General features: G+C 37.4%; 1 protein-coding gene across 1 annotated transcript in view; it reads right to left on the bottom strand.

Moving 5' to 3' along the window:
- Positions 1-598: 598 nt before the first annotated feature.
- PPIL4 (peptidylprolyl isomerase like 4) overlaps positions 599-25,043 on the bottom strand; it is a 37,237-nt gene continuing 12,792 nt past the window's right edge. Inside the window, exons 8-13 of the mRNA XM_020893676.2 lie at positions 23,712-23,836; positions 22,140-22,206; positions 20,594-20,705; positions 14,557-14,653; positions 9,403-9,550; positions 599-4,254 (exon numbers count right to left, since the gene is read on the bottom strand). Coding sequence (XP_020749335.1) covers positions 4,003-4,254; positions 9,403-9,550; positions 14,557-14,653; positions 20,594-20,705; positions 22,140-22,206; positions 23,712-23,836 — 801 coding nt within the window. The 3' untranslated portion in view covers positions 599-4,002. The remainder of the gene's footprint in view (positions 4,255-9,402; positions 9,551-14,556; positions 14,654-20,593; positions 20,706-22,139; positions 22,207-23,711; positions 23,837-25,043) is intronic.

Here is a 25,043-nt window from a genome sequence, read left to right as displayed (position 1 = left end):
CAAGTTGGTTCCAAATACACAGAAAAAATTGCCACAGCATTGCTAATGAAACAGATGGTGGGGGGTGAGGGGCGGGTGTGGGCGGGGAGGGAGGGTGTTGCTTAAATACCAAGACTTCTTTAAAGCCATAGAAATATAGATACTTGGTATTCATGTTGGAACAAACAATAAACCAATGGAACAGACAGCCCATGAAACAAAACCCACACACAAATCTATAGAAACTTATATGACAGATCAATGGGAAGTAGATGAACCATTCCTAACAGGTTTTTAAAAAATATTATTTCCCTAGTGGCTCACTCAGCTGGTAAAGAATCTGCCTGCAATGTGGGAGACCCCGGTTCAAATCCTAGGTTGGGAAGATCCCCTGGAGAAGGGAAAGGCTACGCACTCCAGTATTCTGGTCTGGTGAATTCCATGGACTGTAGAGTCCATGGGGTTGCAAAGAGTCAGACAACTGAGCGACTTTCACTTCATAATAGATTTTGGACAACTGATTAGAGCCACATGTGGGGGGAAAAGTGAATTTAAATCCCTCTTATCACACCATACACATAACACACAAACAATATGGACTGAATGTAAAAAATAAAACTTTATACTTTTGGAATATAGCAGAATATCTTTATTAAGGATTTCTTCAACAAAATACAAAAAGCACAAAACATACAGGGAAATGTTAATAAATTTGACACTAAACTTAAAAATTTGTCTAAAATGCATAACCTCATTTTAATCAAATATCTAGACTTAACTCACAGCTTATAAAAAGTAGAAAGGATGAAGGACATCATGAAGATATCATCAAATAATTTCAGAATGTGGAATACTCTACAAAGCAACTGGCCTGAATTCTTCAATGTCATCTAAAAATTAAAAAAAAAAAAGTGGTTGAGGTGGAAGGATGGCAGGAGAACTCTTAGATCAAGAGAATAAAATGACAACGACAAGCACTACATGAAGCATGGTTGACACTGGGTTTAGAAACAAATCAACATCAAAAAATGACATCCCTGGGACAATGGGAGAAATCTGAGTATGTTACATAATATGAGATTGTTGTTTGTTTTCAGTGTGACAATACTATCGTGGTTATAAAGGACACTTTTTAGAAAATGCATGGTGAAATACTGAAAGGTGAAATGTCTTCAATTTACTTTAAAATTATTCAACCACAAAACGTTAGTTTAATCTGGACGGAATAAATATGGAGGTTTGTTATGTTTTTGTGTTTCTACACATGTATGAAACCTTTCATATTAAAAAGTTCAGGGGAGAAAGGTGGGGGGAGGCAGAATTTACAACCTGTGCTCTTCCAAAGGCATCAATAGGTGAAAATGTAACCATGAACAGTGAGAAATGTTTACAACATTTAGTAGTAAAAAAGGACTAGTGTCCACAATCTGTTTAATTCCTTAAGGAAACATAAAATAAAAATAGCAATAACACAATATAAAATGCACAAAAGACATGAAATAAGCTTTTCACTGAGAGCATTCAGGAAATGAATATACGTGAAAAGAAGCTCAACCTTATTAGCATTTAGGAAATGCACAAACAATAAGACTTCCACTCTGGCCAAAGTGGAGTGACAAGGCCAGGGTTTCCCTTCTCCATGTTAACCAATGCAACACCTGTACAAAATATATACAACAGACTTTTTCAGACACTGGACAACTGTGCAGGGCAGTGACTCTTGAGAGAACAAATAGGAAAGTCCTACCACTGCCCGGACTAGCTGCAGGGAGAGCCTGGGTGTTCCCCTACCGGAGCATTTGGGACACCAAGGTAAAATCTGTAGGGCAGAGTACTGGAAATGGCAACCCACTCCAGATTCTTGCCTGGGAACTCCCATGGACAGAGAAGCCCGACAGGCCCCAGTCCATGGGGTCCCAGAGTCAGACACGACTGAGCGACTCATACATACATACGCAGAGCACCGGAGAGAGGAGGGGGCCACAAAGGGAGAGTTCTGCAGAGAGATCCCCTGAGGCTTCAGCTGAACAGTGTATACACTTGAGAAGACTACCCAAAGGTGGGGAAGAACCACCAGAAAGGAGTAAGTGGTAAAATTCAAGTTCATACAGGGCTCAGAACAGTTCTCATTCTCCATAGCCAGCGTGGAGAAAGCTCATAACCAGGCAGAAGGAGGATTATTCAGAAGGGTTATTACCTCAGTAGTGAGCCCAACTAGCTCTAGATTGAAGGCTGTTCTGGTCCTAGATCATTAAGTGTAAAAGCAAGCTATAAAGGATCAAGTTGTTTCTAAATAACTATGTCCCAGAACAAAGCTCAACATATTTAAAGGAATAAGCTCTAGCCCCCAACAATGTAAAATCCAAAAATTACCAGGCATGCAAAGAAGGAAATTACAACCCTAATAAAGAGAGGGGAAAAAATCAATAGAAACAGACAAGAAATGGTAGATGATAGTAAGGTTAAAATAGTAATTACAAATATATGTCAGATGTCCAAAACAAAAAAACAACAAAAAAAAAGAGGAAAGCAGGAGTCTGGAAGGAGAGACATGGAAGATACAAGACAGACCCACATGGAACTTCTGAAGATTAAAAATATAATATATGAGGTGAAAAATACACTGGATGGGATTAACAAGAAATTAGATACTTCAGGAGAAAAGGCTAATGAACCTGAGGAATGGCGACTGAAACCAATCTGGAAGGCAGGGAAAAAGGACAGAAAACAAAACAGAGCACAAGAGCACTTGCTGCAACAGTTTCAAGAGGTCTGACACACAATGAAGAGTCCCAGAGGGAAGAAATGAAGGCCAGAGACAAAAAAAAGTCATGAAAAAGTCCCCCAAATTCCAAATTTGATGAAAACCATAAACCTACAGATAAACAGCCCCAGCAGAAGAAACAAGAAGGGGAAAACAAACAAACAAAAACTATACCAAGCACATCATAATCAAAGTGCTCAACAGCAGTGATCAAGAGAAACTTTTAAAGCAACCAGAGAAAAAGAATAAAAAAAAATTTTATATAGAAGAACAAATGTAAGAAAAATAGTAGTGTTCTTGTTGGAAACTCTAATAATATACCACTTAACAGCCACTGGATTGACAAAATTAAAAAGTCTGAAATTAGCAAGTACTAGATGTGAAATACGATATGAAATATTATCATGTGAAACAAAGGTAATTCAAATAGTGCCTAGGGGTATTAACTGGTACAGCCACTGCAGAATATAATTTGGCATTATCTTATAAAGATGAAAATATCCATATCATATAACCAAGCAAATTATTCCTAGATAAAGAATGTTTATAGCAGCACTGTGTACAACAGCAAAAAGAAAACAAAAACCAAAACCCCAAACATCCATCAACAGAAGAATGGATAAATTACAGACTTGTCATATAATACAGTATAGCAATAAAAGTGGATGACTTTTAGAAGACACTAAGTTGAAAAAAGCCAGTCACAGAAGTAAACACACATTATACCATTTATATAAAATTCAAAAAAATACAAAACTTAGTACTTCATTTAGGGATACTTACATATGTTGTAAAACTGTAATAAGCAAGAGAATGACAAACACAACATTCAAAATAATAATTATTTGAGGAGACGGCACTTTTAAAATGCCAGCAATATTCATTTCCTAAGTTGGCTGATTGGTACACAGACATTTATTATTCTTTATACCTTATATATACATGATTGTGTATTTTTGCAGGTATGAAATACTTCATTAAAAATAAAGACTGAAAATATGAAAGACTTTAAAAATGAAAACTACTGATTTATGTATAACAATAAAATTAGTGTAAAAAAGTATACAAAGAAAATGTTCAATTCTTTATTGTCTTTCAGCGCCCTACACAATCAGTATTAATCTAAAAGGGCCATAATCCTACTGTGAAAAAAAATAACAAGCGGAGTCTTTAACTGCTCTGACACGAAATCTGAACATCTGGTACTCCAAGTTATACAAGAGTAAATATATTAGCACTCATGTCTGATTGATCCACTTTCATCTGTACTTGGATTTTTCTTTATCTTTGGATTTCCTGGGACTCCTGCTTCGGTCTCTCTTTTTACTCCTTTCTCTTTCATAGGGATCTGCCTGGTATTTGGATTTGTGACTGTTACTATAGTGGCCATCCCTTTCTCGAGATCGGCTACGACTTCGGTCCTGAGGTCGGTCCCTCTTTTCACTCTTCTGCTTCTCCCAACAACTTTCTTCTTCTTCATAGTGACCAAAGCCCATTTCCCTGTAGATATCCTATCAAAGGAAGAGAGAGAGAGGTATAAGTGAATCAGTAAAATAATCATTTTGTAGGACTATCAAAAATTCACAAAACTTAAGACATATCCCCCATTAGCAAGCAGTTTTAACAGGTCAAATTTGAACACCACCACTAACGCCAAGAATCCTGCAAATTAAAAAGCAAAACTAATTCAGAAAAAGACTGAACCATTTTCTGACTGATCTCACTGCTTTGTACCTACTCTTTCAGCTGAACTGAAAGACCACATCTAAAAACAAGCAACTGAAATAGCCCAGTTGAAATAAGTCTTTGGAAGAAATTGCAATACTGAGAATTCTGGTTATGCACAGCCACTGTTCCACTCTCCCCTTCCCCACTCCCCCAAAATGTGGTTCCATCACTGATCCACAATGAAACTACTAAAATCCCCATTAAGAATGCTATAAAGAAGACATCAATTAAATAACATATCCAAAAGAGATTTGAGACAGGTCAGTCAGTCTAAAGAGGAGAGAAAACAGATTCTGAATACTTGGGTCTGAGCAATTATTTTTTAAAGTACTTTTTTTTTTATAAGAGCTCCTCTCTAAATCTTCAAAGCGGGTGCATTCACTTCTGTTCTCAGTAACTGAGCAGCAAGGTCCAGGGGATTCTCCAGGCAAGGACGTGGAGGGGGTGGCCATCCTCCTCTCCCGCAGATCTCCCCGACCCAGGCTCTGAACCCAGGCCTCCAGGACTGCAGGTGGCTGCTTCACCGTCTCTACCATCTCAGCCAACACAGAAGCCCCTCAAGGAGCAGAAGTAACTCCCATAGAGAAAAGGGCCAGTTACAGCACCCTCTGCCTCTGCTCATGCCTATCCTTGATCAAAATGAGTACCTCAGCAAGTGGCTGAAATCTAAAGATATCAGAGCCAATGCTCTTTCAAGAATAACTGATAAAATTCAACTTTCTTAGAAGATTTCTCAAAATAAAGGGGAAACTCTGAGGACTGAACTCCCAAGTGCCCAACTCTATTACCTTAGACATTATTACAGTAGATGTAAATGTCAGTTTAAAATCCAAGTGATGAACATCCATGGTTATGGTCTGGGTTTTAAGGAAATGATTCACAATTATTCCATATAATGTCTGGATACCATACATTATGCTTATTACAGGGATTGCAGTATGGGAAAACAGACCTAACAAGACTGTTGCATGCCACAACATTTGTGGAAGACCTCCTATAAACTGATTCATTATTTCCCACAATACCAATAGTTTCTATCATTCTGTAAGAGTCCCAGAGGTAGAAAATGAGTAGGTGTTTCAACTTAAAACTTTTACCAATTATTTTTGAGCAAAATGTGACATGCCTAGGAAAAAGACTTTTTTTGTTCTTCCTGTAACATACACAAAATGTAAATATGTATGTATTATTCTGACTGTACAGCAAGTTCTGGTTGAGGCAATAAACTTCTTAAATGGAGACTGTTTTAACTGATGGATAATCCTATAAAGTCTTCAGCACATTATTATACCAACAGGCACTTAAATGCTTTGAGTGTTTAAAATAAGAAAGAGAAAAAAACAAAATAAAATAAGAAAGAGAGATTACATAGTACTTAATTCTTTGAAAAAAGTTGAGGAAGCTGAAAACCTGAAATGGACTGAAATCTTAAAGCCTCTCCTACTTGGCTTAGTTTTCAAAGCTACACAAGCTTTGAAGTCACACAGTTCTAGGTTCAAATGGTCTTTGCCATTTAGGAAAGGTGTCAAACAAATCCTCTTGAGGTTAGATTTATCAGTGAAGGTTCACAGAGGAGCTAAAAAGGACTTGAGCCTCAAAAGATGAGTGAGTGAGGGCTTGGCCCTGCAAGAAGGCTAATGCAAGAAGTGTATGTGAAAACTGACAGCAAGGAAGACAGCACCGCATGCATGAAGGAGAGGAGTTTAGGTGAAGCCAGATTAGAACAGATCTAAGAGTGTGCTTGCACAGTGCTCAGTACTCGTGGCGTACGTCACGAGATACAAGGAAGCTGAGACTCTTATTTAACTGATCAGGAACTTTACAAATAAAACTGAAAAGGGGGCAGTATGAAAAAATAATACCATGTCTGACTGAATTTTTTAAAAACATTAAAATTTCAGTCCTCCTACTAAACTATAAGGTCCATGGGGGCTTGCGGGGTCAGGATTTTCTTATCTAAGGTAAGGGAAACAACTTAGATAAGCTCTAAGTCATTTCCAATATGGACTTTTAGAAATCCTACTCATTTTATAGATTTAAGAAATAAGACATGATGATTAAACAAGCATGAAGCTAAAAAAAATGAAAGAATACCATAAAATGGCCAGTTTAAGGCAATCAACTTAACTGAGCCAATGACTTCACGTTTAGTAGTCAAAAAATTAAAAAATCAACCTTTGATGAGGTCTCCAGCAGTAAACTGGAGATTCAGTAACATCTAAATCACTAAAATAATATTAAATGATGAAAATGACAAAAACAGAGCTCCGGATTATAAGAACACTGAACACCCATGAAAGCCACAGAGGAGGACAGGCAAGCAGGCTGATGTTTCTCAGCCAGGCAGCCCGCGGTGGAGTACTCATTTCCTGTAACCCCAGTAAGACTCAAACTTTAAGAACACAGTAACCATCTCTGGATTTAAGACACGAGGTGGAAAAATTATAAACAGATTTCGAATTGAACAGTAAGGCTGTCGGTCAATAAAAAACAAAGCACTTGAAGAAATAAAGCATTCTTAGGAAACTAAGCTCACCAAGCAAAAAGACCAAGAAATAGGAAAATTTGAGCTGTACCTGAAAATTACTTAGCACTGAAAATTTCCTTTAATGATTATGTAATACTTTTGAGATTAAAATCAAAAGGATAAAAAGCAGAATAATAGAAAAAAACTGGGCCCACTGAAATCTTAAATATGGATGCTATTTTATTAGGAGGAAAAGAAAATCAGTGCAGCTATATTATTAAATCAAAGTATAAAACCAAAAACAACTGCTTTAATACACTTCAAGGGAAGGGATAAAGTTAAAATATTATTGCCAAAAGAGAAGGACATTTACTGTTGTTACTGTAAAGTCTTAAGTAATCAAACAGCAAGACAAAGAAAGATTCACAAAAAGGCAGGGGTGCAAAGATGGGAACCACAGACTTGAAATGCAGCCCATCTTCGGATTTTTTTAAGACTGCTGATTATCTCAAACACATCAATGTGTATTTCAGGCCTAAATTCATCACAGATTCCATGTACAAGTATAAGATGAGGAGCTGTGGCAACATATGGGAGTTGGCATGATTATAGAGTTTTAGTGGAAAACATGCTAAATATTCACAGAAATGTGACATAGCTACCATTAAAAAAGATGAGATGATCGTTGGCTAAATTAATAAGAGCATAAAAATTAATAGGGAGATGTTCCTGTTAGATGACACTGGAATATTATACTATGGGACAAGCTACATGAATTCCCAATTGGATTGAGGAAAGAAAACTGCTGGCAGGAATATATCTCAGGGAAGGAGATTTGTGAAAGAATCTGACAGGAATACATTCCAGGTAAGAGGAACAGCAGTGGGTACAGGTCCAGACTTACACTGTGCTTCTACTACTTACCAGCTGCATTAAGACCACTGGCAAGTAGCTTAACCTTTTTATCTTTTACTTTCCTGTGAATAGAGACAATAGCATCCACCTTGCATTACAAGGACGCAAGAGATGTTACTATTACTGATTCATGTGAGGATTACTGGAGGGATTGACAAGGGTGTAACTTAAAAACAGAGAGCAGGGCATGAATAAAGGGCAATTGAAAGAAGAGAGATTAGATCCTTGCTGGATGACAGCAAGGAGTAGGAAGATATGCTGTCTAGAGAATAGGGTGCTAATACATATAAAACATGCATTTGCTGTCATTTTTAAAAAGAAGAAACCATGCAAGACATAAAATGGCTGTCTTGGGGAAAGAAGAAAAAGGGGAGAGGGCAGGGATAGCTGCTAGGTGCCCTGCGTGTACCACTCTGGAGACTTTACTTTGGAACCACACAATTTTTCAAATTATAACAGAAAATATTTTAAGTGATTTGTAAACATCAAAATGAAAAAACTGAAATGTGAATCCAGTTAATGGCCTTACCACAGAGAGAAATGATTCCAAGTGATTTAAAACATATTGACTGTAAAAATAATAGTTACAGCCAATGGAGAACATGTTTGCACACACACTTTTGGGAGACAAGTATTGTCTCAGTTTCACAGAGGAGGAAACCATGGCTGAAGAAAGCGAAGTCATGTGATGAGGTCACATCAGTGACCAGCAATGTAGAAATCTGGGCTTCCCTTGTGGCTCAGCTGGTGAAGAATCCAAACCTAGCTCCTCTGACAGACAAATCCTTTACTGTGCCAGTCACACTGCATCTCTCCATCTTTGTGTCTTTGCTTGACATTCCCACTGCCATAAGCCCCCGCAACCTCCCCGCCAACTGAATGCCTCCTCATCTACCAGGCCCAGTTTAAAGGTCCTCATGTGGTAAAAACCAGAGCAAGGGGCCATAATGTAATCTGCTTTTCAATTAACTCAGAGCCAAACTGCAGGTTGGAAATGATTTCTTCTCTTTAATTTACTTTCTTTGGGGAAGTTTTATTATCATTGTCTTAGAAAATTTACTGTTCAGGAAAGCTTTGGGGATGATCAAGCTAACTATTTAACGTGGCTTTTATTTCATATATACCATATGTGAGGGCATAAATGTTTTTTTCAGGTTCTAAAACCTCAAGAGCTATAAATGCTATACACAACACCTTGTAATAAGTTAACATGATAAATTAGAAGGATTTTTTTTTTCTTTAACCATAACCACACTTGTTTTTGATGGGAATGAGTAAGTGTTCATAGAGATGAAAATCACTTCTGCTTCACAGTGTGGAACTATATGACATATTAAGTTATTCTGAAAACAATCTTTTATAATCTGTTATATATTCTTGAAAATTAAAGTTTCATTACCCAAGTAAAACCGTTCTACATCTTAAGAATTAAGAATGCATCCCTCCCTGTTCAGAAGCATACCTTTATTCCTAAATTACATCATTAAGATGTAATTGACAGATGGATGAAATATGTGTTTCTCAGCGGAGTCTGAGTAGCAGTACGTACCTGGTTGGTACTTTTGATTGGCATGTAGTCCTCATCTTCTTTTTCTTCAGAGCAGTGGCGGGTCTTCTTCTTGTGTTTCTTACTTGTGTGTGAGTGACTCGCCTTCACGTCTTCTGCCTGCTCATCCAGTACAAGTTCGTATTTGGCACTGGGGCAGCTAGTTAAGGACAAATGTGAGAACTGACCCAGATAACACATCAAAACATGAGAGACCGGTCAACAAGGAGGCCATCAGGCTGAAGACAACTTTTTAAAGCAAAAAGCATCTCAGAGCATAGAATATACTTCTAAAACAAAACTAATTAATATTTTACTTCATTACACAGGCAGGAAAAATGGAAAGAATTCTGGCTTCAAATAAACAGTTTACAATGGGTAAGTGGGCAAAAAACACAGGGGAAAAATTGATTTCATAAATGAAAAATATAAGTAGCATTAAAAAAATAAGGAAACCTATTTGTCAATAAGGAAAAAATTTAAACTTAAAAAATGAGGCACATATTTAACTTGAAAATATTAAGACATTATAAACCTCAATGCCAGAGAAGCTATGTAAGATGAAAATACACTCACGTGACTCTTCTTTTGAGTCTAAGTTCAGTACCACAGGAGAAAATTTAGCAAGGCATATCAACAGTTCTCATGTTGAAATTGAAATAAGAATTCATAAAAAATTGAAATGACAGTAAGTTAAATGAGTAACGGCACAGCTGTCCCTCACTATCTACAGGGATTGGTTCCAGGACCTCCTGGGGAGACCAAACGCCACAGATGTTCACGTCCCTTATATAAACAGCATAGTGCTTGCCTATAACCTACACACATGCTCCCTTACACTTCAAATCACTACATTACTTATAAAACCTACCGCAATATAAATGTGATATAAATAGTTGTAAATACAATGTAAATGCTACATAAATACATAGCTGCCTACACAGCAAATTGAAGTTTTGCTTTTTGGGACTTTCTGGTATATTTTTCCAGAATATTTTCCATCTGCAGTTAGAGATCCACGGATGTAGAATCTGAAGATGCAGAGGGCCAACTGCATACATAATAGGGTTTATCTTAAATAACAGAAACTGAGAACAATAAGCAGCCTAGTAATAACGATATACATAAACACATCAGAGTACTGCAACATGGAATTATAGAGGAAGTTATTAAAAATGACAAATGAATGCTGTTAAATAACGTGGCATGGTGTTTACAAAAAATAATAAGTTAAAACAGCTTGAAGCAAAAACTGTATATAATTTCATAAAACTTCATAAAAGATCAAGATTTGAAAGGAACAAGGAAAAATAAAATATATCCTTTGCCTAAATGGTAGACCTATGAGTGAATATTTTTTAATCTCAATAAATATATTATAAAAATTATAATAATGTATGCTTTACCTTAGAAATAAGTGTTTCATAAGCTTCAGTATCTGAGAATGAGAAAAAATGTAAAACCATTAGGACCTCTCTAACAATAATCTTAAACCCTAAACAGGCAAGACTAGAACAGTGGTTTTCAAAAAAAAGATTAGGAAGAAGCCCAAACACAGAACCATTTTAGTGGCGTGTGGCACTAGAGGCAAACAGACACACTTCCCTCAGGACCGGAGTTTCAGGTCTGTTTTCACCAGGCCACAGCTCGATGCCCCCTCAGGGACGTGTCGTGCAGTAAGGAAACCCTGCACCCTCTGGCTTGTCACAAGATGGCTGACACCAGCGAGTCCGCCTGTGCCATCCTATCATTACCCCACTATCTCCAACTTCTTTCTTCCTCTAGTCCGTGTAACAAGAGTTTCCACGGTACCTTCTGGAGAGTCTCCTTTTCCGGATACAAATCCAGTAGCCCTTGCCTATGATTTCACCTCAGTGTTTGCTCTACACATGCTGCTCTGTTCAAAGTGCGGCGGAGCTCCTGAGTATTTCTAATTGCTACTCAACAGGGTATAAAATCCATTTAGTGGGTCACTGAAAGCCAGCATTTAAAAATAACACAGACTAGAAAACAGAGTACATGGAATCTAATAAAAATATTATTTTACAAACTTGTCTTTCAATTCTGCGTGTATGTGTATGATTATACTTGGACTGTCCAAGGGGAAGATGTAAACTGTATTCCTTAAATAATGGACCAGAGTTAAAGAAAACAGTACCCCACCTCAGCCCTCATCTCCCCATATTTGCTGTAGCTTTAATGTCACTACTTACAGTATCATTTGAGGATCCTCTGACCCCTCACCTCTACTATGAGTCCCATATCCCATGAGAAACACTGGGCTGGAAGAAGCACAAGCTGGAATCAAGATTGCTGGGAGAAATATCAATAACCTCAGATATGCAGATGACACCACCCTTATGGCAGAAAGTGAAGAAGAACTAAAGAGCCTCTTGATGAAAGTAAAAAAGGAGAGTGAAAAACTTGGCTTAAAGCTCAACATTCAGAAACTAAGATCATGGCATCCGGTCCCATCACTTCATGGCAAATAGATGTGGAAACAGTGGCTGACTATTTTTCTGGGCTCCAAAATCACTGCAGATGGTGACTGCAGCCATAAATTAAAAAACGCTTACTCCTTGGAAGGAAAGCTATGACCAACCTAGACAGCATATTAAAAAGCAGAGACATTACTTTGTCAACAAGTACTTCCTCCTAGTCAAGGCTACGGTTTTTCCAGTGTCATGTAAGGATGTAAGAGTTGGGCTACAAAGAAAGCTGATCACTGAAGAATTGATGCTTTTGAACTGTGGTGTTGGAGAAGACTCTTGAGAGTCCCTTGGACTGCAAGAAGATTCAGTAAGTCCATCCTAAAGGAGATCAGTCCTGGGTATTCACTGGAAGGACTGATGTTCAAGCTGAAACTCCAGTATTTTGGCCACCTGACGTGAAGAGCTGACTCATTGAAAAAGACCCTGATGCTGGGAAAGATTGAGGGCAGGAGGAGAAGGGGATGACAAAGGATGAGATGGTTGGATGGCATCACCAACTCAACAGACATGAGTTTGGGTAAACTCCAGGAGTTGGTGATGGACAGGGAGGCCTGGCGTGCTGCGATTCATGGGATCACAGAGTCAGACATGACTGAGCAACTGAACTGAACTGAACTATCCCACAGATGCACTTCTTTGCAACATTCTACACATATTTAATTAATGGTGATTATTTAATGTCTGTTCTTACCCCAACTCCAAAATACAACACAAGGTCCATGTGGGCAGGGGCCATGTTTCATAGCTAAATTTCTCTGGGCATGTAACAGCCAAATAAGTATTGGCTCATTACTAAGACACTCATTATATCTCTTCCTTCCTAGCTCGTCCACTATCTTCTACTCACTACTACCATCAAGACTTTTAGAAGATGTCAAATCTCTCCGAAACCCTATTTCGTGATCCCCCTGACCTCTTCTCCAATTACTTACCAAGGTCTAGTCTAGCGAAGTTAAACTTCCGTCTTCTACCTCTATTTTTGAATCTTATTAATAGTTGTATAGCAATTTCTCTCTCATGATCTATAAAGTACTTCCCATGTCTTTCTGACTTATCAGTACTTAGATAATCCTCAGAATCCTCCTTGTTCACCACAGTAATAAAGTAATATATGTGAAAACATATATGAAAACATATGTCCTGTCCCTCTATTAATGTATCTGAAACAATAAATGTCTTGATAAAACAAAACCTATCAATTACCAAAAACATAAAGATCATTCCACTAGGTCAGATTCATGAATTCCTTTCTCTTGTTCAATATTCTATATCCGAACACGTGGTTTGCACCAGGACATGCCTGTCTTCTGTATCAACTTCAAAGGGTTAAAGCAACACTGTTCAATACTAGCTATGGGCAGTGGTTTAAATTTAGATTAATGAAAACCAGACAAGCTATAAAACCCTGTTCCTCATTCCACTTGAGACGCTCACGAACCACACGTGGTTAGTAGCCACACTGGACAGGGCAGGTACAGCACGCTTCCATCGCTGCAGGAAGTCTCATTAGGCAGCACCGGGCTAGGGACTGCTTCTCAAACATGCCGAGTTTCTTTCCTAACTCATAGTAATCTATCACCTTGAATGTAAAACACTCTTATACTAGGTAGCCTTCCTTTACAGCAGAAGATGCTCTTTCTACTTTATACTCCACGGTGACTTTCTTTTCATTTGTCCTACACACACCCCTCTTCCAGCTGCAGTTTCTAGTGATTTGCCTCAATTTAATTTCAAAGATTTGGTGAATCAACCTCAAGTGTATCTATCCATACCTTTTATGATGCTAAGAATTCAATCAAACGCCCTCTAATGTTCATCTTTTCAGACCAACCTTAGTTTAGTGTTTGGTTTAGAGTCTGAATATGAAAGCTTCCCTCGTGTTGACTATGTCAGTACACTCCAGACATTATCCAGCTCTAACACCTTACAATACTTGGTGCACTGCAGACAGCTAATACAATAAAAAACAAACACACAACAGGTCAACCTGATATTCATCTTTCCTTGATGAATTCTTTGGGAAAAAAATGTTTACACAGTATGGGGAAAGAGTATCCCTAAAACACCAATAGAAACTAGGAAACAAAGAAACCATTCACCAGATAAGAACTGCAAAAGAAATAACCACGTGTGGAGTGATAGGTTTATAATGAGAGTATCAATGAACAAATTAAAATGACATCACATGAAAAGTATGTTTCATTGCTTCTTTCTTGTCTCAACCTAAAACTTGGACAAATTTATAAAGACTCAAGTCTTTGGATTTCTTTTTAATCCTATAGAAGTCAACTCTTGCACACAGTAGGAGTGCAACAGTAAAGAAATTTCTGACGGTGAGACATTTAAAACATTAAGATTATATATAGAAAATACAACTCTTAACCGCATTTCTTCTGAAAATAAGTGGTAACCTTAACCTAAGTATAGGGAGGTAAAAGAATTAGTCTTAAAATTTCTCAACCCTAACTTTCTCCCCACAACAAAGAATATATTGAAAAAACAAAGTATACATATGTAAAATGGTGAAAAGAGATAAACTGATTTCGTCACAGAGCATCTGAATTCAGGTACCTTGTTTTCTATAGTCTTTTCATAAGATATGACAATGTACTCTCCAGAGTAGAAGGTCAACACATACGGGCCAACTAGTTCTTGTGAAGGATACTCCTGTTTGGGCTTTACTTTATCTTTCAGAACCAAATTAGATGGTTTATCCTGTTCTTTTTCATACTCCTTGAAATCACTCTTGGTGTATTTCCCACCTATTTAAAAAAGAAAAAGGAGCTTAGAAAAATCACCCGATTAAACAAGAATAACAACTGTAAGAGACAGAATACATAAGAACTATTTTATAAGTGGCATATATATCGGGGTGGGGGCGGCGGGGGGCAGGGGGGGGGCTTCCCTGGTGTTCAGACGGTAAAGTATCTGCCTGCAATGCAGGAGACCCGGGGTTTGACCCCTGGGTTGGGAATATTCTCTGGAGAAGGGAATGGCTTCCCACTCCAGTACTCTTGCCTAGAGAATCCCATGAACAGAGGAGCCTGGTGGGCTACAGTCGATGGGGTTGCAGAGAGTCGGACACAACTGAGCAACTAAGCAATATATCAGAGGATATAAAAGGCTGAGAAGAAAACAAAAGAATCATGTTAATTCATTCTTCACCATTATTTTAACTGAACTCAGAAATCCATTTAGTTAGGTAATGATATGCTGCCCCCTAATGATATATGTGAATATTACAACACCAAGTTTTCAAATCCTAAATTAAACAAAGGATACAACCACTGGAAAATAATGCAGGGTTTAAGTAGAGCCATTAAGTCTATGAGAACATTAGGCCCAAAGGAAATTGAGGGCTTAGGACTTGTACTTGGGATCAGAGAGGCTTATACATTTAGAAGAAGTGAGAGTTTAAGGATCTCTTATTTGTCAAGAAAGACTGCTCAAAATCTCAACAGAGCACCAGGCAGATAGGGGATAGCAGGAAATGTACAGATTTTCACTAAAGAGATGTGAGAGGGAAGGGCTGAAGAGAGCACCAAAGATAAATTGTCTCTGCTTTGAAATTCTTAAGAGCACCTTTACTGTCTCCAAGGGCCAAAAATGAAATCAACAATTCCTTCAGAGAAACAGGACTGCTAACTGGCCACCGCAGCAGGGCATGAAAGGAGGGAGCACCCCATGGAGCCTCTCTAACCTCAAACCTAGTCTCCATCAGATGAGGGTCCCGCTCCCGTCTGTGCCCTAGACCTGCCGCCTAACCTGCCTGACCCACCCCGCCTGACCCACCCCCTCAACTACTGTGAGGAAAGGTTTCCAGAGGGGAAGGCCTGCTACACAAGAGTCCACGTGCAAATAAAGCCGACTTGAGGTACACAGGTGTTTTGATTGAGAAACCTATATACACCTTGACTGCCACCAGGGTATTTAAACAAAAGAGAAAAGTAAAAAGAGGGGTAACCATCAAAGACAAGGTTAATCTATTGGCAATTTCAGACGCTCTGGAAACAAAAATAGCGAGTAGACAATGTTTCATATAAATGTGAAACAACATAAAGAGTTAAAATAGTGGTAACTGTAGCAAATAGGCATGGTTTCATCACTGAAAAGGTGTCTGCCATGTGCTTGCTATTAGAAGTCTCACCATGGATGAAGTATAGAAGGAGCAACAGATTAAAGCGAGAAGTTCTGGATTCAAATTCTGACTCGTGAGAAGTTGTAGGTAAGAAACTTCAATTCTCTGAAACGCTCTTCATTTAGGAACTGAAAATAATATTAACATTTCAGAGGGCTGTTGGAATCACCTCATAAGGCTATAAGAAAAAGTACCCCGCACCGTGAATGGTACAGAGGATGTGTGCTCAGTCGCTCAGTCATATCCAACTCTGTGACCCTATGGACTGTAGCCCGCCAGGCTCCTCTGTCCATGGGATTCTCCAGGCAAGAATACTGGAGTGGGTTGCCATTTCCTCCTCCAGGGGATCTTCTCGACGCAGGGATCAAACCCAAGTCTCCTGCAGCTCCTGCAATGGCAGGCATATTCTTTACCACTAAGCCACCTGGGAAGCCCAGGGCATAGGATACCACTCATTTTTTTAAATGTGAAAACATAATACATAAAATTATCGCAACATGAACTGAGATTAACAACAAATTACATGTTTATGACAGCACACATGAAACTGAAGCATGTCTCCTAAGACATTTTACTATAAATAAACTATACTGAAACTACTTAGGAAGGCAGTATTATTTTTAAAGTGGGCAGATGCATTAGGAAGAAAAGAAAATTGAGAGGGAGGAAAAAAAACTATTCAGATTCAGGAGTGATTTAAATCTGGGTAAACCCGACCCTGGGTAAATCACTTCACAAGAAGCTGCCTCAAGTTCCCCCTCTGTAATGAGGAATTATAATAATATTTGTTTCATATGTATCCCAAATGACAAAATTAAATTAGCTTTCTAGGAAAAGAGCTCCACAGAAGAGCTATTTGGCAGTACCACGGGACCAGAACCATAATGCATTCGGTCATTGTTTGTCTATATTTCCTAAATATACTTGATTCTTTTGACCATAAAGCTACAATTATCATATGTGGGGAGGGAAAAAATGTTCATAAGAACCATGAGAAATGGAGTATTATATAGAAAAAGAAAATAATCCTACAATTCCTAGTAAAATTTAGCATTACATGGTGAGTAACTGCCAAAACACTGTATCAGTGATCAAAAACCCGTATTACTTCAGTATACACAGATTCTACCTAAGTTTTGCATGCTACTACTAGGAGGAATTTATTTGACATATTTACGCATTTGTGGGGAATGTCAATATGTATAGGAATAGGACACAGTACACAGAACAAAAGATTAGAAACTTGACTGTGCTTTAATAGGACTGGTTCAGTAAATTATGATACATAGTTCAATCAAACACTACACAGCCACTAAAAAGATAAACTGTTACTTCATATACTGATACAACTATCTCTTAGATATATTGTTAAATGAAAAATGCAAAGTACAGAAACACTATGTATAGCCTGCAGTCATTTGCTTTCCTCTTCTAAAGGAGAAAACATACATATGTGTGTGTTTCTTTTTTAAAGGAGAAAATTTTATGTGTATATATATACACACACACACACACACACACACACACACATATAATAATGTGGGAAAACATGAAATGAAATCCTAAACATCAAATAAGTGGCTCAGATGATAAAGAATCTGCCTGCAATGTGGGAGACCCAGATCAATCCCTGAGTCAGAAAAATCCCCTGGAGAAGGAAATGGCAACCCACTCCAGTATTCTTGCCTGGAGAATTCCATGGACAGAGGAGCCTGGTAGGCTATGGTCCACGGGGTGGCAAAGAGTCAGACAAGACTGAGTGACTAACAGTTATGCTTTCTTTTTTTACATATATATATATTAATATGTATTATTAGATATATTCAAAGAATATATGTGGAAGGTTACAAAAGAAATAGGTAGCTGTGGTTAGTCAGTTCAGTTCAGTTCAGTCGCTCAGTCGTGTCCGACTCTTTGCGACCCCATGAACTGCAGCACCGCTAGGCCTCCCTGTACATCACCAACTCCTGGAATTTGCCCAAACTCATGTCCATCGAGTCGGTGATGCCATCCAGCCATCTCATCCTCTGTTGTCCCCTTCTCCTCCTGCCCTCAATCCCTCCCAGCATCAGGGTCTTTTCCAGTGAGTCAACTCTTCAAATGAAGTGGCCAAAGTATTGGAGTTTCAGCTTCAGCATCAGTCCTTCCAATGAACACCCAGGACCGAACTCGTTTAGGATGGACTGGTTGGATCTCCTTGCAGTCCAAGGGACTCTCAAGAGTCTTCTCCAACACCACAGTTCAAAAGCATCAACTCTTCAGCGATCAACTTTCTTCACAGTCCAACTCTCCCATCCATACATGACCACTGGAAAAACCATAGTCTTGACTAGATGGACCTTTGTTGGCAAAGTAATGTCTCTGCTTTTTAATATTCTATCTAGGTTGGTCATAACTTTCCTTCCAAGGAGTAAGCGTATTTTAATTTCATGGCTGCAGTCACCATCTGCAGTGATGTTGGAGCCAAAAAAAAAATAAAGTCTGACACTGTTTCCACTGTTTCCCCATCTATTTCCCATGAAGTGATGGGACCAGATGCCATGATCTTAGTTTTCTGAATGTTGAGCTTTAAGCCAACTCTTTCACTCTGCTTTTTCACTTTCATCAAGAGGCTTTTTAGTTCCTCTTCACTTTCTTCCATAAGGGTGGTGTCATCTGCATATCTGAGGTTATTGATATTTCTCCCAGCAATCTTGATTCCAGCTTGTGCTTCCTACAGCCCAGCGTTTCTCATGATGTACTCTGCATATAAGTTAAATAAGCAGGGTGACAATATAAGGCCTTGACGTACTCCTTCTCCTATTTGGAACCAGTCTCTTGTTCCATGTTCAGTTCTAACTGTTGCGTCCTGACCTGCATACAGGTTTCTCAAGAAGCAGGTCATGTGATCTGGTATTCGCATCTCTTTCAGAATTTTTCACAGTTTATTGTGATCCACACAGTCGAAGGCTTTGGCATAGTCAATAAAGCAGAAATAGATGTTTTTCTGGAACTCTCTTGCTCTTTTGATGATCCAGCGGATATTGGCAATTTGATCTCTGGTTCCTCTGCCTTTTCTAAAACCAGCTTGAGCATCTGGAAGTTCACGGTTCACATATTGCTGAAGCCTGGCTTGGAGAATTTTGAGCATTACTTTAGTAGCGTGTGAGATGAGTGCAATTGTGCAGTAGTTTGAGCATTCTTTGGCATTGCCTTTCTTTGGGATTGGAATGAAAACTGACCTTCTCCAGTCCTGTGGCCACTGCTGAGTTTTCCAAATTTGCTGGCATATTGAGTGCAGCACTTTCACAGCATCATCTTACAGGATTTGAAACAGTTCAACTGGAATTCCATCACCTCCACTACCATTGTTTGTAGTGATGCTTCCTAAGGCCCACTTGACTTTGCATTCCAGGATGTCTGACTTTAGGTGAGTGATCAAACCATCTTGATTATCTGGGTCGTGAAGATCTTTTTTGTACAGTTTTTCTGTGTATTCTTGTCACCTCTTAGTATTTTCTGCTTCTGTTAGGTCCATACCATTTCTGTCCTTTATTGAGCCCATCTTTGCAAGAAATGTTCCCTTGGTATCTCTAATTTTCTTGAAGCGATCTCTAGTCTTTCCCATTCTGTTGTTTTCCTCTATTTCTTTGCATTGATCGCTGAGGAAGGCTTTATCTCTCCTGGTTATTCTTTGGAACTCTGCATTCAAATGGGAATATGTTTCCTTTTCTCCTTTGCTTTTCGCTTCTCTTTTCACAGCTATTTGTAAGGCCTCCTCAGATAGCGGTTACCTCTGGTAAGGGAAATTGGGTGGATGAGAGGCAGGAGTGAAAGAGACTTTGTTCTACCACCTTTTCATTGATCTATTCAATTTTGCACTGTATGTGTGTGTTAGTCACTTAGTTGTGTCCGACTTTCTGTGACCCCATGGACTATTGCCCACCAGGCTCCTCTGTCCATGGGATTCTCCAGGTACGAATACCTGAGTGGATTGCCATTTCTTTCTCCAGGGGATCTTCCCAACCCACGGATCAAACCCAGGTTTCCTGCATTGCAGGCAGATTCTTTACCATCTGAGCTATATACATATAACAACTAAAACAAACAAACTTTAGAAGGAAGAATTAAGCGTTTGCATCATGGACTTCCCTGGCAGTACAGTGACTAAGACTCTGCTTCCACTGCAGAGGGCACAGGATTGATCCCTGGTCAGGGAACTAAGATCCTGCACACCGCACGGTGTGGCCAAAAGAAAGTTTTGCATCTAGAAGAGCCAAACCACCAAAGTCATAATAATTACTTTGGAAACATGTCATGTCTGCAATGGGTAATTATAAGTAATTTATAATATAGTCAAATGTAGAAAATACATTCATCATTAGTTTAAAATACACATCCCCACACCCACACACACCCCCACACACCCACCCTACCCACCTTAGATGCTAGAAAGCAGCTACATAAAATCAAACAGCAGGAGTTACATCTCTGAACATTTCTAACTAATAGCACTGTCAAAGGAGATACACACGCACACAAGAATGCAAAGCAGAACAGAAACAAATGAAGATGAACAACATACCTTTTCCTTTCCATTTAACCTTTGCAACAGACTGGCTAAAGTCCACATGTATTCTTCTGTCATCTATAAGCACATTGTCCATTTTGAAGAATGCTTTCTCACAATCTTCTTCCTGAGAGTAATCATAAAAACTCAAGCATAAATCTTTATGGAAAAGATTTCTGCAGCTAGAATAAATACTGAAAATATAAGAAGTTCCTTGTTACTAAAACTAAAATTTGAATATTTATGCACCAAATGCTTTGCATCTATTACCTCAGTTAACTCTGATAACAACCCTATGAGAAAAACATTCATAGCAAACTAAAGGTAGGCGAGATCTCCTTTCTGCTGACAGTGATGTACCTTGTAAATATCATTTCTGGTACACCTGACACAGTGTCTAGGTATAATCTGTTATGTGTCTGTGTTCCTCAACCCTCCAGTATACATTTTGAACCCCTAGGGCGTATTGCAGTGCCTATTGCCTGAAACACAGAAGGTATATGACAAATACTTTGGAACAATTATAATTCAGAATGAGCTACTATTGGACATACATCTGTCCAAAGTTACAAAAAGAAATAACACAGCCTAGCTAAATGGCCAAAAGTAGTAGGAATAGCACTAGACATATCTAAGTTCAAATCCTAAGGGTAAGTAACAGCTTTTGTATTTATTTATCAGATGAAGAAAAGTGCTGAGAAGAACTAGAATACAAATATTTCTGGCCACTGTATAAGTCACATTTAAATTTGATAATTTTTTAAAAGAATTACACTAAATATATGAGTATTTACAATGCTTTGAATCTGAACAATTTTACAAATATGGGTGGTAGTTAATACTTGTAACAAAGAGTGTTAACTGAGTTATTAACTATTTCTTTGAAAATAAAACAGCAGGACAGAAGGCTATGACATTAACTAGGTGCACGATTTTAAACAAGTCATGCTACCACTGTGTGTCCCAGTTTACTTATTTAGAAAAGGAGGATAGTACCTATCTCAGAGTTATGAGACCTAAATGTGAGCATAACACTTGCTTAAAGAAAATTACTTGAGTAATATAAGCTATCATTCCTATTATAGATCTAGAAAGTACCATCTAATCCAAACCTCAAATTTTATTTATAAGAAAAATAATGCCTAGAAAAAAGAATTCTAAATAAACTGCCAAATATCAAAGAATACTTGGTCAGTGACAGAGTTAAAATTAGTATCTAGATCATAATAACACTCAAACTGGTTTTCTTTCTACTACTCAATTGTTATATCTACCTAAATAGCACTGAAAACTTACTTATAGAATGTGAAGGACTTTACCTAAAACTTTAAAAAAGTTTTAGATACATTTACACAGTAAATAAAAGTACATATACTAACATTAACAGATATTAAACTTATTCTCTATTTGAATATAATTAAAGTTATTTTTCTTAGGTGCTAAAGAAATGCCAAACTAATTTCCTAATCTTCCAGACTAGAAAAAGTTCTCTACATTTTCGCACTTTAACACCACAGAACAAAAAAAAATACAAATTTAAGATAGCTATACTATAACTTACTTTTTCAAATTCAATAAAAGCATAACACAGGGATTCTCCAGTCTTCCAATCCCGGATAACTTCACAACTTGAAAGTAAGCGTGGAAAAAGAAAGAAAGAAAGAGCATTCACTGTTACTTCTCAAAAGTAAAAAACAAAATAAGCCAATTATTAAAAGGCAAAGTTAAATTCACAGAGTTATATTCCTCCAAATATCTTCAATAATAATTATTTTTTTAAAATAACTGACCTGTCTAGTAACTAAGTTTTCTAGATTCTACTATAAATGCCCTATACAGGCCTATAATCCTAAATTCCTAAAACACTGGAGAACAAAATAAAAACATTTAATTTTTCTTTAGCAAAGGGAAATTACTGCTAAAACTTCTTTTAAATCATAATTTATTTTTAGTCAAATACAAATGAATTATAGATTATCTAATGTCACTACAGAATAATGCACACATATTCATATATATATGCATGCTTATTAGTAAACTTATGATTGGGTTTTTTTTTAATTTTAATATAAACAAGGCTCAAATTTAATCCCGTAAGTACAGCTATTACATAGAACCAATCCATCTTAATAACCAAATGAAATAGCCAGTAAGGTGGAATTTGACGCACTTGGTTTAACCCTTTTTGCTCATATATCTTAAGCCTCATTTTAAAAACATGATATGAAACAGGAATATAAAACATTGCGAGAGGAAAAAAAATTGTGAAAGGATAATTAATCACATTAAAGAACATGGTTCAGCTGTTGCAATATTTAAGTACACATTAAAATGTAAATATTGAACAAAGACTTAACCAAAGTTATGATACAACCAAAGTAGCAGGCAGGGAGAACAAATGAGTATATAATGTCCAATTTAAAAATAAGATGTAACAGTGTAAGAATTTTTTTATAAAGATGCTCCAACTAATAAAAATAAATGAAAAAAAAATTTTTTAAAAAGAATAATTTTTTTTATAAAGATGATATACTATCAGTGAGTGGAAGAATAAAGTCAGGTAGTCTTTTAAAGAAAAATTTTTCTTTCAGTAGGAATAATAAAGAATGGCTTCACAGAAGAAAAAACATGAAATAAAAGGAAATTCTAAAGATAATACTTTTAATCAATTATAAAATACTTCCCTTTCTCAAAGAAATACTAGCTTCAAAACTTTTGCATTAATAATGCAGGCAAAATTAACAAAAAGAAAAATTTTAGAAAATTTAGATTAAAATTAATTTTGGAAGAGGTTGCTGGAAATTCTAGGGAGAATTTAAATGAGACAAGACATTTAAAATATTAAATAAGGTTTTTGAAAATACTATAGAACTACACTTAAACGGTTTCATTCACTTCCTGTTTTACAGTTGAAATGTATGTTTTGTAAGAAAATCACTCAATTTATAACACACACACATACACACCTACACATAGGCATACATACGTGTTTTTCTTCCCTACTGTTCAACATATTCACCTGTAAAACTCACTAATATAAATTTCATCTATAGTTCAGAGACTCATCAAAAATGTCATTAGAAAACCACCAATACCTAGTTTCTCTAAATCTTTCACTAATTCTAGAGACTACCTTCTTATTGGCCCAAATCTTGAGAATATTATCTCCAGATCTTCATCTGTGGTCACTGGATTCAATTTACAAACAAACAGCACATTTTCTGGAGGTTTAATATCTGCATCAGGTAAGTCTCCCACCTAAATGATAAATAAGAATATAAATTAACTTTTATTTAATTTCCATCATAAATACCATGAAGTTAGCTCCCATTGCTGATTCCCCAAAATATCTAAATTTACATTATTAACTGTGGGCTCTGGGAAAGAGATCTAAACAGATTTCAAAATTCAAAACTCCACTCTTCCTGGCAGTAAGAGTAACAGGCATGGTATTCACACAAAGTCAACATTTACCAAGTCTACTGGCTTTAGACTTCCAGTTTTATCTCTATTTTTTCTTTTTTCAAGTACTTGATCTATTTTTTAAAGAATTTACAAAAAGTATATCTAAACTAAGTAGCATGAAAATAAAAAGACCCCATGGTGATAACCAGCCTAAGAACTACCAGTAAAATGCTCCCTGATTTCATTATCCTTCTTTCTCTCTCACCACAAATGAGCCTTCAATTTTCATTCCTGGCCATTCCCTTACAGATTTATACAGGTATATATCCCTAACATAGTGTTTAGTTTTGCTTGTTTTTAAACTTTTGAAATACTATTACATTGAATCTAGCCTTTTAAGTAAGTAATGCCCAATTCTCTTCCACCGTATTGTGCAGTATGGAACACCAATTCCTGGATACAGTTTTGAGCTTTTTGACCTCACATTATCATCATCTACTTCAGGCAAACCAAAGTCAACTTCATAGTCAACTACCACAATGAACCAAGCAAACTGCATTCTGCTGAAGAACTCAAGAGGGTGACAGTAAGATAAAACCATGATTTAATGATGGTGTTGTTTTCACTGTGAGAAAAATATATTTACCATGAGCCTTTAGGTGGGGAAACAACATTCCTTCATACATATATTAAAAAATTCTCAGAGATGAGTTCAGGCAAGATTATCATGTGAAGTGTCTCCTCTTGGATAAACACATTTTAAAAAAGGTAGGGGGGAGGGACTTCCCTTATGGTCCAGTAGCTAAGACACTGTGCTCCCAGCACAGTGGGTAAACGTTTGACCCTGGTCAGGGAAAATACTTGCCATGTTCAGTTCAGTTCAGTCACTCAGTCATGTCTGACTCTTAACAACCCCATGGACTACAGCACGCCAGGCTTCCCTGTCCTTCACCAACTCCTGGAGCTTGCTCAAACTCAAGTCCATTGAGCTAGTGATGCCAGCCAACCAACTCATCCTCTGTCATCCCCTTCTCCTCGTGCCTTCAATCTTTCCCAGCAT

Source organism: Odocoileus virginianus, chromosome 34 (genome assembly GCF_023699985.2).
Source record: "Odocoileus virginianus isolate 20LAN1187 ecotype Illinois chromosome 34, Ovbor_1.2, whole genome shotgun sequence".
Taxonomy (NCBI): domain Eukaryota; kingdom Metazoa; phylum Chordata; class Mammalia; order Artiodactyla; family Cervidae; genus Odocoileus; species Odocoileus virginianus.
The sequence above is the reverse complement of the archived record's forward strand: the minus strand, read 5'-3'. Positions and strand labels throughout refer to the sequence as shown.